At 38.9% G+C, this 13,478-nt stretch overlaps 1 protein-coding gene across 1 annotated transcript in view; it reads left to right on the top strand.

Annotated features, from left to right (window-relative positions):
* Positions 1-13,478, top strand: part of EYA1 (EYA transcriptional coactivator and phosphatase 1) — a 169,644-nt gene that overhangs the window by 110,865 nt on the left and 45,301 nt on the right. The window contains exon 12 of the mRNA XM_007084782.3: positions 4,174-4,263. Within this exon, the coding sequence (XP_007084844.1) occupies positions 4,174-4,263 (90 nt within the window). The remainder of the gene's footprint in view (positions 1-4,173; positions 4,264-13,478) is intronic.

Genomic DNA, 13,478 nt, shown 5'->3' with positions numbered 1-13,478 from the left:
TGGAAGGCATGAATTCCAGATCCAAGTGGCAGGATGTCATGATTGATTTGATGTAGGGTCAAAAGAGGCCGTTTAGAAGAATGCCAAGGTTTGGGGCTGATAGGTTGCCATTCACCTAAAGAAGGAAAACAATAGGTTTGCAGGGGAACTGTGACAAATCCAACTTGCAGCACACTGAGTTTCAGATGCTATATGGGGCATCCAGCTAGAAATGGCCAATAGGTAATTGATATGTGGGCCCAGAGTTGAGATCTAAGATCTAGCAGAAGGGAGCGGCGTGAAGGTTGAAGCCGTGAGTGTGCTGGGGTCTGTGAGGCAGGCACCCACAGTGAGGGATAGATAAAAACAGTCCCAGGGACCCACATCATTGAAGGGATAGATGATGGATACTCAGATTCTAGAGAGATGCCCAAAAAATATTGATGGTGTTACGGGCACCGGGAAAAGAAATGTCAAGAAGATATTGAACAACAGTGGCAAGTGCCACAGAGGGTCAAGTTCAAAAAAAAAAAAAAAAAGAAAGAAAGAAAGAAAGAAACATTTGGCAACAATGTTTACTTAAATGACATGTTTCTTTGAAGTGATACAACAAAAAATGGTTTTACAAAAGCAACGATTTTATAACTACAGCTTTGGAATTTGTTATTGCAAAGCACAAGAAAAGATTAAGCCAAAGATGTGGTGATTTTAATGTCTCAGTTTTGGTCTAAAAAAATGTGGGTTTTTTTTCTTCCTCTAAATATGCCAAAATAAGCCATCAAGCTATGACTAATTTATTAACTGTTCAGTGTTAGCTTTTGTCACATTTGACTTGTTTCAGACATACTTGAAAAATGTGAACGTATTAAAAGATTCTTATGAAGTGAAATTTAACCTCATTATGAGGACGCCAGTGTAAGCAAATCTCTGAACGCAGTTATCTATTTGCCTTTCTGGTAGTTTCCTTTTAGGTAAACTACTTGGGGTGAGGTGGCTCTGCACCCTGACAGCTCTGACCGTAAGCAGATCACAACACTGCTGCGACTCCATTTCCCTGTCCCTAAAATCAAAAGTGGGTATATTCTAGAGTTCTTCCCTTCAAACTGTAGATCATGATACATTAGTGAGCCAGGAAGTGGGAAATTATCAGAGTGCACTACTCCACACAGCGAGTAACGTCTTGTTTTGACAAATTTACATTAAAGCTCTTTGGGAGAGAGGGAAAGAAGGAGGGATGATGGGGGCGGGGTGGGGACGGGGAGAGAGGAAGAAAGAGAATGTGTGTGTGTGTGTGTGTGTGTGTGTGTGTGTGTGTGTGTGTGTGTGTGTGAGAGAGAGAGAGAGAGAGAGAGAGAGAGAGAGAGATTACTAGCTCATTCTGTAAAGTGTATTTTTAACTACAGACTGTGGTTTTAAACTTTTTGAAAAACACTGCCCTCAACTAGAGCCCCTTCCTATTCTAAAAATCTCTCATTCCAGTTGTCTGCCCAGTTGCTCTCTTGGTGTAGTAAATGTTTGAGGACAATACTGTGGAGTGGCAGGTGTAAAAACTGTTAAGGTATGACCGCTAATAACAAAGGAGAAAGACATTAAAAGGTAAATAAGGCCAACATCTGTGTTGTATTTGACCACAAGACTGAACAAGCCTTTAAAATTTATTGGTATTCCGACTAGCAAGTCATTACTGTAATTTATGAAGTAAAGTTAAAATATGCTATATATTAACAAACAATGGAGTAATTCTTTTGATGGTGGTATAATCTGCAACCGTATCGAGGAGAAATAAAGCTTTTTCAAAAGTAACAATACCGGCACGTAAATTCCCAAATTGGCAGTTAAATAAATGTGGTGAGGTTCTTCCATCTTGCCACATAAAAAGATTCATTGACATGGTTATGAGACAAGTCAGTGTATTTTTATTGGCCTGAACTAGAGGGAGTAAACACCTTGGTCAGGTGTTTTGTTTTAGAAGCAGCTGTTTGAACTTCTCCTACTGGTTATTTCTGCTCTAGGGTATATTTGAGCATTTGCTTTTTCCAGCGCACTTACTGATTTAGAATTCAAGTGAGTGAGCAATTTCCTATAAAACTAAGATTCAATGGAAGTTTCTCTAGACGTACGGGTAAACTTTTAAATTCGTCTACAGCCTCCGGAATTTCATAGACTTTAGGTGGTATTAAACAGGGACAGTTTAAAGAATGCTGAGGAATATGAATCATCAAACCGGAAATCTGAGGGACGTGTTTTTATTTGCCCTTCCCTACGCAGCTCTTAGACATTCCGTTGGTCTCACTTTCTTTCTTCTCTGCCCTGTTACAAACCCTGGGGTGTTTGCTTTGCCCCTTTGCCAATCTAACCCCTGACTCTTGGCAATACTGTGCTCTCTGCCTCCTTCCCACTGTCAGTCAGCCGGCGGAGAAGGCCTGGGGAAGAGAGACCAGCGAGGTCATCCTGCCATATTTTCCCAGACCATTCGCTGTCGGTCCTCTGGGACTCCAGAAAGGTAGACTGACGGAGGGGGCATGGTGGAGGCAGTGCTAGCAGAGGGGGTGGGGCGGGGCGGTGTTGACTCCACCTCCCTGGCCATAGCTGATTGGCCTGTGGCAGGCAGCCTTTGAGTCGCCGCCCCATCCCTCCATCCCAGGCCCCTGCTCTCTCCACTGTGTGCAAACGCATCTAGCAGTGCCAGATTAAGAGACGAGAATTTTTTTTTTTCTGCGTGAGAACAACGTGTCTGCCAGTTAGCCATCCGATTTATTAGATGAGCAAAGTAAGGATCGGTGAGGTAAGGGCCCCAAAGTGGGAGAGCAAGGTAAGGCCTGGCCCCTGGGTCTAGGGCTCTTCCTCCAATGCTTGAGGCTCTTTCCCGAAGCGCTTGTAGAGACGGGACTTGAGATAAATACTCAAGAGCTTGGTAGACTATAGAAATATGGACAGCAGGGAGTAGACCACAGACTTTGGAATGAAGATGCTGTGTTCAGAAGGCCGTACAGAAAACGTGCAAGTTTTATGTCAGAGAGTATAGGCACACAAAGTGTACCCCAGTAGGCAGGTGACATATGTGAAGGCATAATTCTTCTACTTATAATTTCCCTAGTTAAGTGATGATACAGGTGGACTCTGTACGTACTCCAGAGGCTTGATGTAATAATGAAACAGCCTATCAGAAATTATTGCTTGAAAACATTTAAAATGTCGTACGTGTAACAGCCAACATTGCTGTTAGAATGCCGGTGAAACCTTCCAAAACTCTCATTACAACTTTGTAGACTTTGTGGACGTGTTTTCTTCCTTGATTAATTATGCAGGGTCTTCACCAAGAACCATGTTGTTTCCTGGATGTGATACGTTACAAATACAGTGACACCATAAAAACTGCAACTATTTCCATAGCCCCTGAATTCATCTCAGTGCCCATAGATGTCATGCGGATATGGAGTGTATGAGACAGCCTGATCATCAGTAGCACCCAAGGCTTAAGCTTTGCATGTACATTTCAGGATGCTGGTCCTCCCCACCCCCAACCCCCACCCCCCACCAACCCGTCCCCGGGCCTTTGGTATGGTCCTGGCTGTCTGGTAACTGGATGGTGTTGCATGAATGTCAGGATCAGCTCTCTGAGCTGGGCATAGTGCCCGGTGCTCAGAGTGGCTGTAACTTCCTACTGTGAGTATACCCCAAATTGGCCGACAGCCCCAATAAATAACAAATAATGATAGTTATCATCTGGAGTAAAATTAGTATTTATTACCCTTCTGAAATTAATCTATATTGTACCTATTTTCTGGTATTTGTGGCAGACCTGTTAGATACTCTTGGTTTATGGCGTAACATACACAGTGTCTTCTCCAGTCCGTGAATTTCTTGCTCCTGACACACACCTGTGAAGATAAATTTCCTCTACTCTATATGCCTAAGTAACCCTAGATTTTATATTGTTGTAATATTTGAAGCAGCAGATTATCTCTTCATTATGCAAAGTACCAACAGCATTGGGGTCACTTGTTAAATAAGATAAGTCACTGAAGTTTGCACACAGAGTGGATCACGTCCACCAGGAGCAGCCGGAGGCCAACCTTCCCCGATGAGTCCCTTGCTCTTGGCCCTTCCTTGCACTGACTCCCTCTTCTTGTGACACTGTATTCCATGAACCTGAAGTACATATGTTCTTGACCCGAAAAATTCTTCTTTTAGGATCCACCTACATCAGTTTCCCTTGGACTGCGCATGGAAGAAATGATTTTCAACTTGGCAGACACACATCTATTTTTCAACGACTTAGAAGTAAGTTCTGATTATTGTATACACACTTCACGCTGCATGCCTGGAAGTCGGTGAGTGGTCTTGCAATAACAGATATTTTGCGACTATCTGACGAAAATAAGGAGATTCCATTCATTACTGATTATGTGGTAATATGGTTGCCTTCATGGTATTTCTGTTTTGCTTTACTTGGGCTGTTGTGTTTCAAGGTTAGATTCCATGTGACCCTTGATAAGGATTAAAACTTGATGTCAAAACTCTTAAATATTAAACTGTGTCGATATCCTATGCTACAGATTTCTCAGCTACGTAATTACCACTGAGACGGGTAACCTTCAGAATCCAACAGAAGGAGCAACACTGACCTACCCTCTCCTTGTCAGCCTCTTATCCTATGGAGTCCTATGGTTTTCTATGATTTCTATGTCGTCCTCTTATCCTATAGAATCCTATGGTTTTCTTTTCGGTTGGCCCGATTGTATAATATTTTAGTCAGGCCTCTGCCCTTTGGACTGCCAGGATTTCTTACGTCAAACTGCTGATGATTTTATTTGTCCATTGTAATTTGGGGAGGAACTTCTGTAAGATGGTTAATTAAACTTGTTACAGGCACTGTCTAACATGATGATCTCGATTAGCGGCGTTTTTAAGCCTAGAGAATATTGTTTCTTGTATCACCGTTAGGAGAAAACATGACTATAACTACATTTCACCCTCTTCTTAATAGAGACAGTTGTTTATTTAAATCCTGCTGTTAAGCAAGCTTGTGGTAAGGCTGCCAACAGGCATTAATCATCAAGTTGTTGTTTTGGTAGATTTTATAAATGTGTGTTATTTCAGACAGAAGAATCTGAGAGATTCAAATAGAACTTTTACTGATCAAAGTTAATGGGCAGCAATTGGCCTTTAAATATTTCCTGATGTTTCCCTTTTCGAAATCAAGCAAAACACACCTTATTTAATAGATAAGCCAAAATCATTTGAAAAATGCCAGTGTGACAGAACTTAAATGCAGTTTGTTCAACATCTGTCCTGTATTTTGATTTCTTTTCATCTGCAATGAAACTACTCGTAGACGAATTGGCAACTTTCGGTGCAATAAAATTATTTAAATGTGCTTCATTTTTTCCCATTCCTTAGTGAAATATTTATTTTTACACTTAGGGTAAAATACAATTTTTTTTCACATTTTAAAGTATTTGCTTTTCTTAAGGAAATTACATGTAAGGCATTCCTATTTTTTGAGGTAGAAATATTCCAAGTGAGTGACAAGTTCAGAGTTGCCTTTAGAAGAGCTTAATAATCATTCTTATTTTCAAAAGCTGTTTCTGATTTATGGTTGTGATTCACTTCATAAGAGGACAGCACAAAAAATTCCATATTTTACTGGTATATTAAAATTCCTTCCCTAAGTTTCCATTTGTTTCTAATGATACAGACTAGGCTGATATTTTGTCTTGGGTACAGCCTTGTTACTCTTATTGATGTTAATAGGTGTTAATAGCACCCATCAAGAAGAAATTAGCAGCAATTTGCTATTGCTTTCAAATTTTACCTTCTTACAAATGCCAAAGCTTGTCTATGCAGTGGCCAAACTATTGTGGTGAAAAGTGAGAGGTTAGCCAAAGCAATATTTCGGTATCCTATAGACCAAAAACTTCCAAACTTGGTTTTGATATAACATAGCTGGATTTTTATTTGTTTACTGACATTATTCACAGTGAACTGTATACAGAGTATCTAAAATGGTGCACAAATCCATGGAAAGTACATCTTGAAAGTTCTAGTTTAGAGATGTAGGGGATATAGTTTTTCCATAAGCCCAAACTGAGACAAAAAGAAAATGATGAACTGGGGGTGGATGCAGTCATTAAAATGTCTGATTCTGTTCTTGGCGTAAGGACTTTCCCTTATGTAAAGCAGAGAAGGGAGTAAAGATATAATTCAACCAAATATACAAAGCAACAGTAGAAAAATGAAGCTTATAACCTTACAAAAGTTAGTTTTAAGTTACTTTACTTAAGAGTAATATAAAGGTATCAACCAAAGTGTAAATCAAAGATCCATTTAACCTCCCTCTTTGAAAATTGTTTACCTGCTCTAGATTTGCACAATATTTTAAAAATAAATTGGTTCTTAAACTTATTTCAGTATTTCATTTTATATTTTGGCAATTCAGACCTGGGGCTGGTCATGGCAAATATTAGTTTCTTTCAAAATAAAAAGCAGAGTTATTTCCTGGGAAAAACAAATGTATTGGCATTCTATTTCCAAGAAAACCAAAATTATCTCATCAGGCAGAAATGGTGTGGTAATGCCTAATTTCACACTCTAATGAGCAATGTGGTGCAGTAAGAGACGCGGATATTTTAATATATTTAAATTACATGTTTTTAACATTTTAAGATCTCTGATACAGGTAATTTCAAGGAGATTAATGATCTGTTGTTTAGCTGGAAGTGTGATTTCCGAACTCCAATTGTTGACATGTGGCCTCATTTTCTTTTAACAAGTTAACTTTTTTGCCAGCCACCCCTCTGTATAATTTGATTAGTTCACAGTTTTGGCTTATAAGAGATTCTGAATAAGGAAACACACTTGTGAGAGGCTTCTAGTAACATTTTTTGTGTTATCAGAGTATACGTTTCAAATCGTTCTGGAGATACTAGCAAATTTTAGGGTATCATTTTAAAGCAATTTAGAAATGCCTTAATTGTAGTTGAAGAACTAAAACCGTCAATCATTTTAGTTTTAAAAGTCTTGTGTGTCACCTCATTTTGTGACAATTTTTAATGAAAGCAGTCACAATTTAAATTAATTGTGTTGACACTCCGGGGGGGGCGGGCAGGGCAGGGAATTAAATGGAGAAATTTTGTGGGTTTTGTTTTGTTTGTTTTTTGGTACCATTGAAAAATATTTGACATGTTAAGGAACATGAGTGACAGGGAGACGTAATTTTCAAAGGAAATAATATCCCCCCCCACCCCCAGAGAAGGGTTTAAACTTTACTTCCATAGTGTACTTCTGACTTTCCTCTTTCTAAGACTATTTAACGTCCCGCGTATCATTTTACCAAAGGGTCTCCGCGTGCAATGTGATGATGCTTATATGGAAGTCATTTTTTATGAATGACAGTATGGAACTAGAGGTTTGTTTTTTTTTTCTTCAGCTTCTTTAGCAAAGTATGACTCCGAGTGAATGGAGAAAGAGTTCTTTCTGTTGGGTTTTTATTGAAAGGCAACCTGCAGGCAGAGTGAGGAAAGGCCTTTCGTGTACGATGACGTTTCAGTTTAACTTGCTGTTGGTCAGTTCTCCCGCTAGATTTTGTTCCACAGTCAGGGAGACTGTTTCATCAAGATGGATATAAGTCAACTAAAAATAAGGTGTAAGCCCATGTTGAACTTGCTGTCTGTCAGGTGTGAAGTTGTGTCACTGCGCTGGCATTACGGTCGCCATCCTAACTGGTGGTGGTGACGTGGTGGCCTTCACGGGCCTCTGCTCCCAGAGCACACTCCCTGACTGCAGGGATCAGGGTTGGGAAATAGCAGGAACGCTCCTCATCCTTCTGTCTTCACGTGAAGGGGTTGTATACACCACACTTATCTAGTTAAGTGTGGAGCTCCATTGGAGCATTCTCCCTCTCCTAGTGTGTTGCATACTTGAGACAGACCAGAGGATTCCTTAGTGTCAGGATTCACATGAATGCCTCAGTCCTTTCTTGAGTCTTTGCCGTGTAGACTCCTGTCCTAGATCTGTCGTTTAAGTACCTGCTTCTGGTACCCCTTTGTTTTTACCTTTTCTACAAAGAAAAGGCTTGGGATAGGGGTGCCTGGGTGGCTCGGTCGGTTAAGCATCCGACTTGGGCTCAGGTCATGATCTCACGGTCCGTGAGTTCGAGCCCCGCGTCGGGCTCTGTGCTGACAGCTCAGAGCCTGGAGCCCGTTTCAGATTCTGTGTCTCCCTCTCTCTCTGCCCCTCCCCTGTTCATGCTCTGTCTCTCTCTGTCTCAAAAAAATAAATAAACATTAAAAAAAAAATTAAGAAAAGGCTTGGGATAGAAAGTTCCGGTCTCCGTAGAGGCTAGCCTGAGTTTGGTGAGGCAAAGGTTGTGGAAGGCTGCTGAAAACAGTCTCTAAATAATGCTGTGGTTTAAAGGAAGGGAGTTGTAATGATTTTTCTTATAAAGCAAAGAAATTAGTTTGCCCCTTGGTTTCATTCAGTCTTTAAATTTGTAATAATATTTTATGACTCTAACCCTTAGGGTATCCTCTGTTAATTATTTTAGTATATAGTATTTATAAATTTGTATTTACCTACGAAAAAATCTTTCTTCAAAGTATCAACTATGCCAATGCTCAATAGCTTTGATTTCACGTGACATGTTTTGTAGTGACCTAATGCCTATGTTGCCAAAAGTGTAAAATTTTAGCTAATTCAGAGGTTGATTTTTTTGAGTTGAAAAATATAATTCACCTAGAAAGGGCCTTATTCTCTATAAATAAGTAGGAAAGGAACTCTTGTGCCCAAAGTCCAGCTTTTGTGGTGGGTGCTGGAAATTCTGGTTCTCTGCTGCTGCCTGAGAAAGCATCTCATGGATGCTTCCAGAGAGGACGCTTCGAGAAGAGCTTTGAGCTGTTCTCTGTTTTCAGTCCCTTCCACAAGCCAAGAGCAACTGTATGAAAATGTGCGTGCATATCAGTATTATATTCCAAATGTACCCATACACATATACACATATGGCAAGTTTTCAGCTCTGTACAGAGGCTTTGTGCTCTTATTTTCTCCTTATAAATTTGGCAAACATAAAGTATCATATTTTTTTAAACTCCTGGTAACATCTTTCATAACAACCAGAATATCGCCTTCAACGTTTTGACCATTAAATGACTTAGATTGAATTCTTATCTGTTATCTTAGAATAGAATCAATTTCTATTTCCTCCCCCATGGAAGAGAGTAGAGAGTTGACTTTGCCTTCTTTGTCTTTATTTTTGAATAGGAAGTTCATCTATTTATTTTATTTAAAAAAAATTTTTTTTTTTAATTTACATCCAAGTTAGTTAGCATGTAATGTGCAATAATGATTTCAGGAATAGATTCTAGTGATTCATCCCCTACATAGAACACCCAGTGCTTATCCCAACAAGTGTCCTCCTTAATGCCCCATGCCCATTTAGCACCCCCCACACACACACACGCACACACGCACACAACCCCTCCAGCAACCCTCAGTTCGTTCTCCGCAGTTAAGTCTCCTGTGTTTGCCTTCCTGTGTCTTAAGGTAAGTTGTTTGGTCTTGTCCATTTCCTTGGTTAACAAGATTAACAGCAAAAGTCTGAGTTTAGAGGGCAAATTACAGTTTCTGAGTAACAAATGATTATTAGATATAATAAATGAATATTGAATTTAACTATATCTAGAATTCTAACTCTAGAATTCTAAGAGAATTGATGGCTAAAAAGAAGCAATGTCGTATTTTGTTATTATTATTAATGAGTAATTTTAAGTGTTCTTCCTGTTTCTTCATTTCTTACAAGATTCTATATTTTTTTATGTGAAGTAAGAAATAGATATATAAAAATCTATTCAAGGACTTCGTTAATTGTGAGGTTCATCAGAAGGTTAGTAGTCAAAGTATACAGCTGCTTAACATGATAAAAGATATTTACCTTACACTGACAGCCAACATTGTACTTAGCAGTAAAATAAGAGAGACACATCGTCATTACAAAAGGGAAAAAAATTAAATGCTCTCTGTCAGGACTATTATTCAGCATTATTTTAGGAATCTGGGGCGCAGTAAGACATGAGCTATAACTAATGAAATGAAAGCGATGGAAATTATTGTTTTTGCAGAAAATTTGATATACATAAAAGCTGAAATAAACTTGAATAGTCTTAGAATTTATAATAAGCTTCAGAAAAGTGAAAGATTATAGAATTAAGTTTAAAAATCAATAACTTTTGTATTATAGTCAGACATGCAGAAATTTTAATTATAATTTTAAAGTAGCAGAAACTGCAACACCAAAATGAAAACAAAATTAAAAGGAAAAATAATAAGTAACCTATACAAGAGGCAATTGTAAGAAATATATGGATAAAACTTTGACATCTTACTGAGAGATCTAAGGATTTGAATAAAAGATTTTTTCCTTTTCTTTTTGTAACACGTTTGAACAGTTTTACAAAATTGTCCATTTGAAAGGATAAGCAAAAATACCTAAATTTTTTTGTCAGAAAGTGGTAATAGTAAGCATCCAACTCAACCAAATAGTAAATCTCTTAGAATTCTATAATGATATGAAGATTTGTGTTGGCCTACATTGGCATTGGACTAACCAGGGGGAGAAAAGATCATTCAGACACAGCCCCAACTTCTAGAAAACTTTTGTATGTGTTAAATGAACACACACATATAATAAGATAAGAAATCGATGTCAATTCATTAAGAAAAAAACATAAAGAAATAGCTCAATAGAAGAAATGAGCAAAGAACATGGGACAGACTGTTCACAAGAGGAAAACATTCAAATTGTCCACACACATAAAGGAAAAATGTTAGATTTCACTTTTGGTGATCAGAAATGTCAGAGAGTAAGTGGTCAGCCCCTGCCCATTACACCAGCAAAGATTTAAAATCAGTGATGTGGTCTACAGTGCAGTAAGATAAACAACTTGTGTCCACTGCTGATAAGGATGTGAATTGGTACGAGTTTTCAGAAAAGCAGTTTGATAATATGTATTCAGGAGCTTAATGTGCTGATTTTTTTACTCAGTAATTCCACTTTTCACTTCTATTCTGAGAAAAGAGAATTGTAGACAGATAATTGATAACATAGTGATAAGCAGTCATTGACCTTGTCCTAAATACTTTACTTACATTATTCCACTTAATACCCTGAGGTTTCTATGATAAAAAGCACTATCATTATCTCCATTTTGTGGAGGAGCCTAGCAAATCTTGGAGGATTAAACCAAAATTTGTCTAAGCTCATACAGCTACTGAATGACACACGCTAACTCAAGACAGGTACTTTCTAGAAGTTCTCTCAGCCCACACTATATCTCCCCATGGCCTTTTTTTTTTTTTTAATTCTGAAATACAGAAATGTTTTCAATACCCATAAAAAAAGAATGAAATAAATTATAGCACATCCTCATTGGAGATTGTTTTAAGACTATATTAAATAGAAGGAAAATATTCATGGTCCATTGCAAGTGTAAAATATAGGCTATACAGTACAGGGTAACTTAATGTTCGAAAGTATGCCCTATTATCTGAAAAGGTTATAGACTGGATGAGTCCAGTGATTTAACATTCTAGAAAAGGCAAAACTATGGAGACAGTAAAAAAGTTCAGTTGGTCGCCATGGGTTAGAGGGAGGGAGGGATGAATAGAGGGAGTTCAGAGCATTTTTTAGGTAGTGAAACTGTCGTGTGTGATGCTGCAATGGTGGATACCCAACATCGTACTTTTGTCAAAACCCACAGGGTGCACAACACCAAGAGTGGGCTCTTTTTTTTTAATATGAAATTTATTGTCAAATTGGTTTCCATACAACACCCAGTGCTCATCCCAAAAGGTGCCCTCCTCAATACCCATCACCCACCCCATCTCCCTCCCTATCCCCATCAACCCTCAGTTCTCAGTTTTTAAGAGTCCAAGAGTGAGCTCTAATGTCAATGATGGACTATGGGCGATAATGATGTGTCAATGTAGATTCATTTGATCGTCACAGATGTAACGCTCTAAGATGTCCCTAGTAGGGGAGGTTGTGCATGCATGTAGACAAGGTACACGTGGAAAATCTCTGCTTTCTGTTCAGTTTTTTTTTGTAGGTCTATTGCTTCTCTAGAAAACAAAGTTTAACTTTTTAAAAAAGATTATGGCATATTGAAAAAAAAACTGGAGGGAAATATATTTTTTAAATATGTTATGACATAAAATTTAAAAATAAGTCTACAAAATAAATCATACTACTGTTTTTAATGTATACGGTATTAAAAACTAGCTAGAGGTAAATATATTAAAAAGTTGCCAGTCTGGATAATGGGTTTACAAATGCTGTTTCTCTGGGACGCCTGGGTGGCCCAGTCAGTTAAGTGTCTGACTTCGGCTCAGGTCATAATCTCACAGTTCGTGAATTCGGGCCCCGTGTCGGGCTCTGTGATGCCAGCTCAGAGCCCGAAGCCTGCTTCAGATTCTGTGTCTCCCTCTTTTTCTGCCCCTCCCCTGCTTGAACTCTGTCCCCCTCTCTGTCTCAAAAATGAATAAACATTAAACACACACACACTTAAACACACACACACACACACACACACACACACACACACACACACGCTGTTTCTCTGTAATGCTCCAGAACTGAGATGCTCATAGCATTTTGTAATCTCTCTATATCGTGTGGCTGCTGCCTTTATTCAGTAGTTAATACATATTTATTGGGCAACTATTAAGTTCCAGGCATAGTGTTCTAGATGCTGAGAATACCGTGATGATTGAGTTAAGGTTTTTCTCATGGAATTGGCACTCCGTAGAGGAAGTAGGAGATAAACACTATGTAAATAAAATAATGTCATGTAGAAATAAATATGAAGAAAATGAAACAGTAATTGGATAAGGGATGGATCAGCTGAGGTGGGGCATCTTTAGCTGAGATGTTCAGGAAGAGGTATCCCTGAGGAAAGGACATTTGTGAAGAAACCAGGAAGTTGGGAGGGAAGCACCTACAACTACAGAAAAGCATTCTGGAAAGTCAGTGGCAAGTGCAAAGGCCCTGAGGTGGAAATGTGTTTCACTCCTTCAAGAAATAAACAAGACCATTATGGCTGCAACAGAGTGAATGGGGGGACAGTGACAGAGTCCAGATCATGAAGGACCTTGTAGACTGGTGAGAAAGTTGGATGCTTTTTCTAATTGTAGTAGAAAGCCATTGGAGAGTTTTAAACATGGGCATGTTAAAATGTTTATATGCTTAAAAGCTCAGCCTGATTAGCGTATGAGGAAAGGCAAGACTGGAACCAACGCGACCAATTAGGAGACCGTTGAGCCAGCCAGATAGCCTTGGGCTGAGATGGGGGCAGTTCTGGACATGGTGAGAAGTTGCAGGATTTACAGTATAATTTGGTGGAAACACTGACAGGATTTGATTAAGGGATCAGAGGTTGGAGGAGAAGGAAAGCTGAATGAAGGATGACCACTAGTTTTGACCTGAGCAACCAGATGGGTGGTAG

The sequence above is a fragment of the Panthera tigris genome, chromosome F2 (assembly GCF_018350195.1).
Source record: "Panthera tigris isolate Pti1 chromosome F2, P.tigris_Pti1_mat1.1, whole genome shotgun sequence".
Taxonomy (NCBI): Eukaryota; Metazoa; Chordata; class Mammalia; order Carnivora; family Felidae; genus Panthera; species Panthera tigris.
This window is presented reverse-complemented; position numbering and strand designations above follow the sequence as displayed.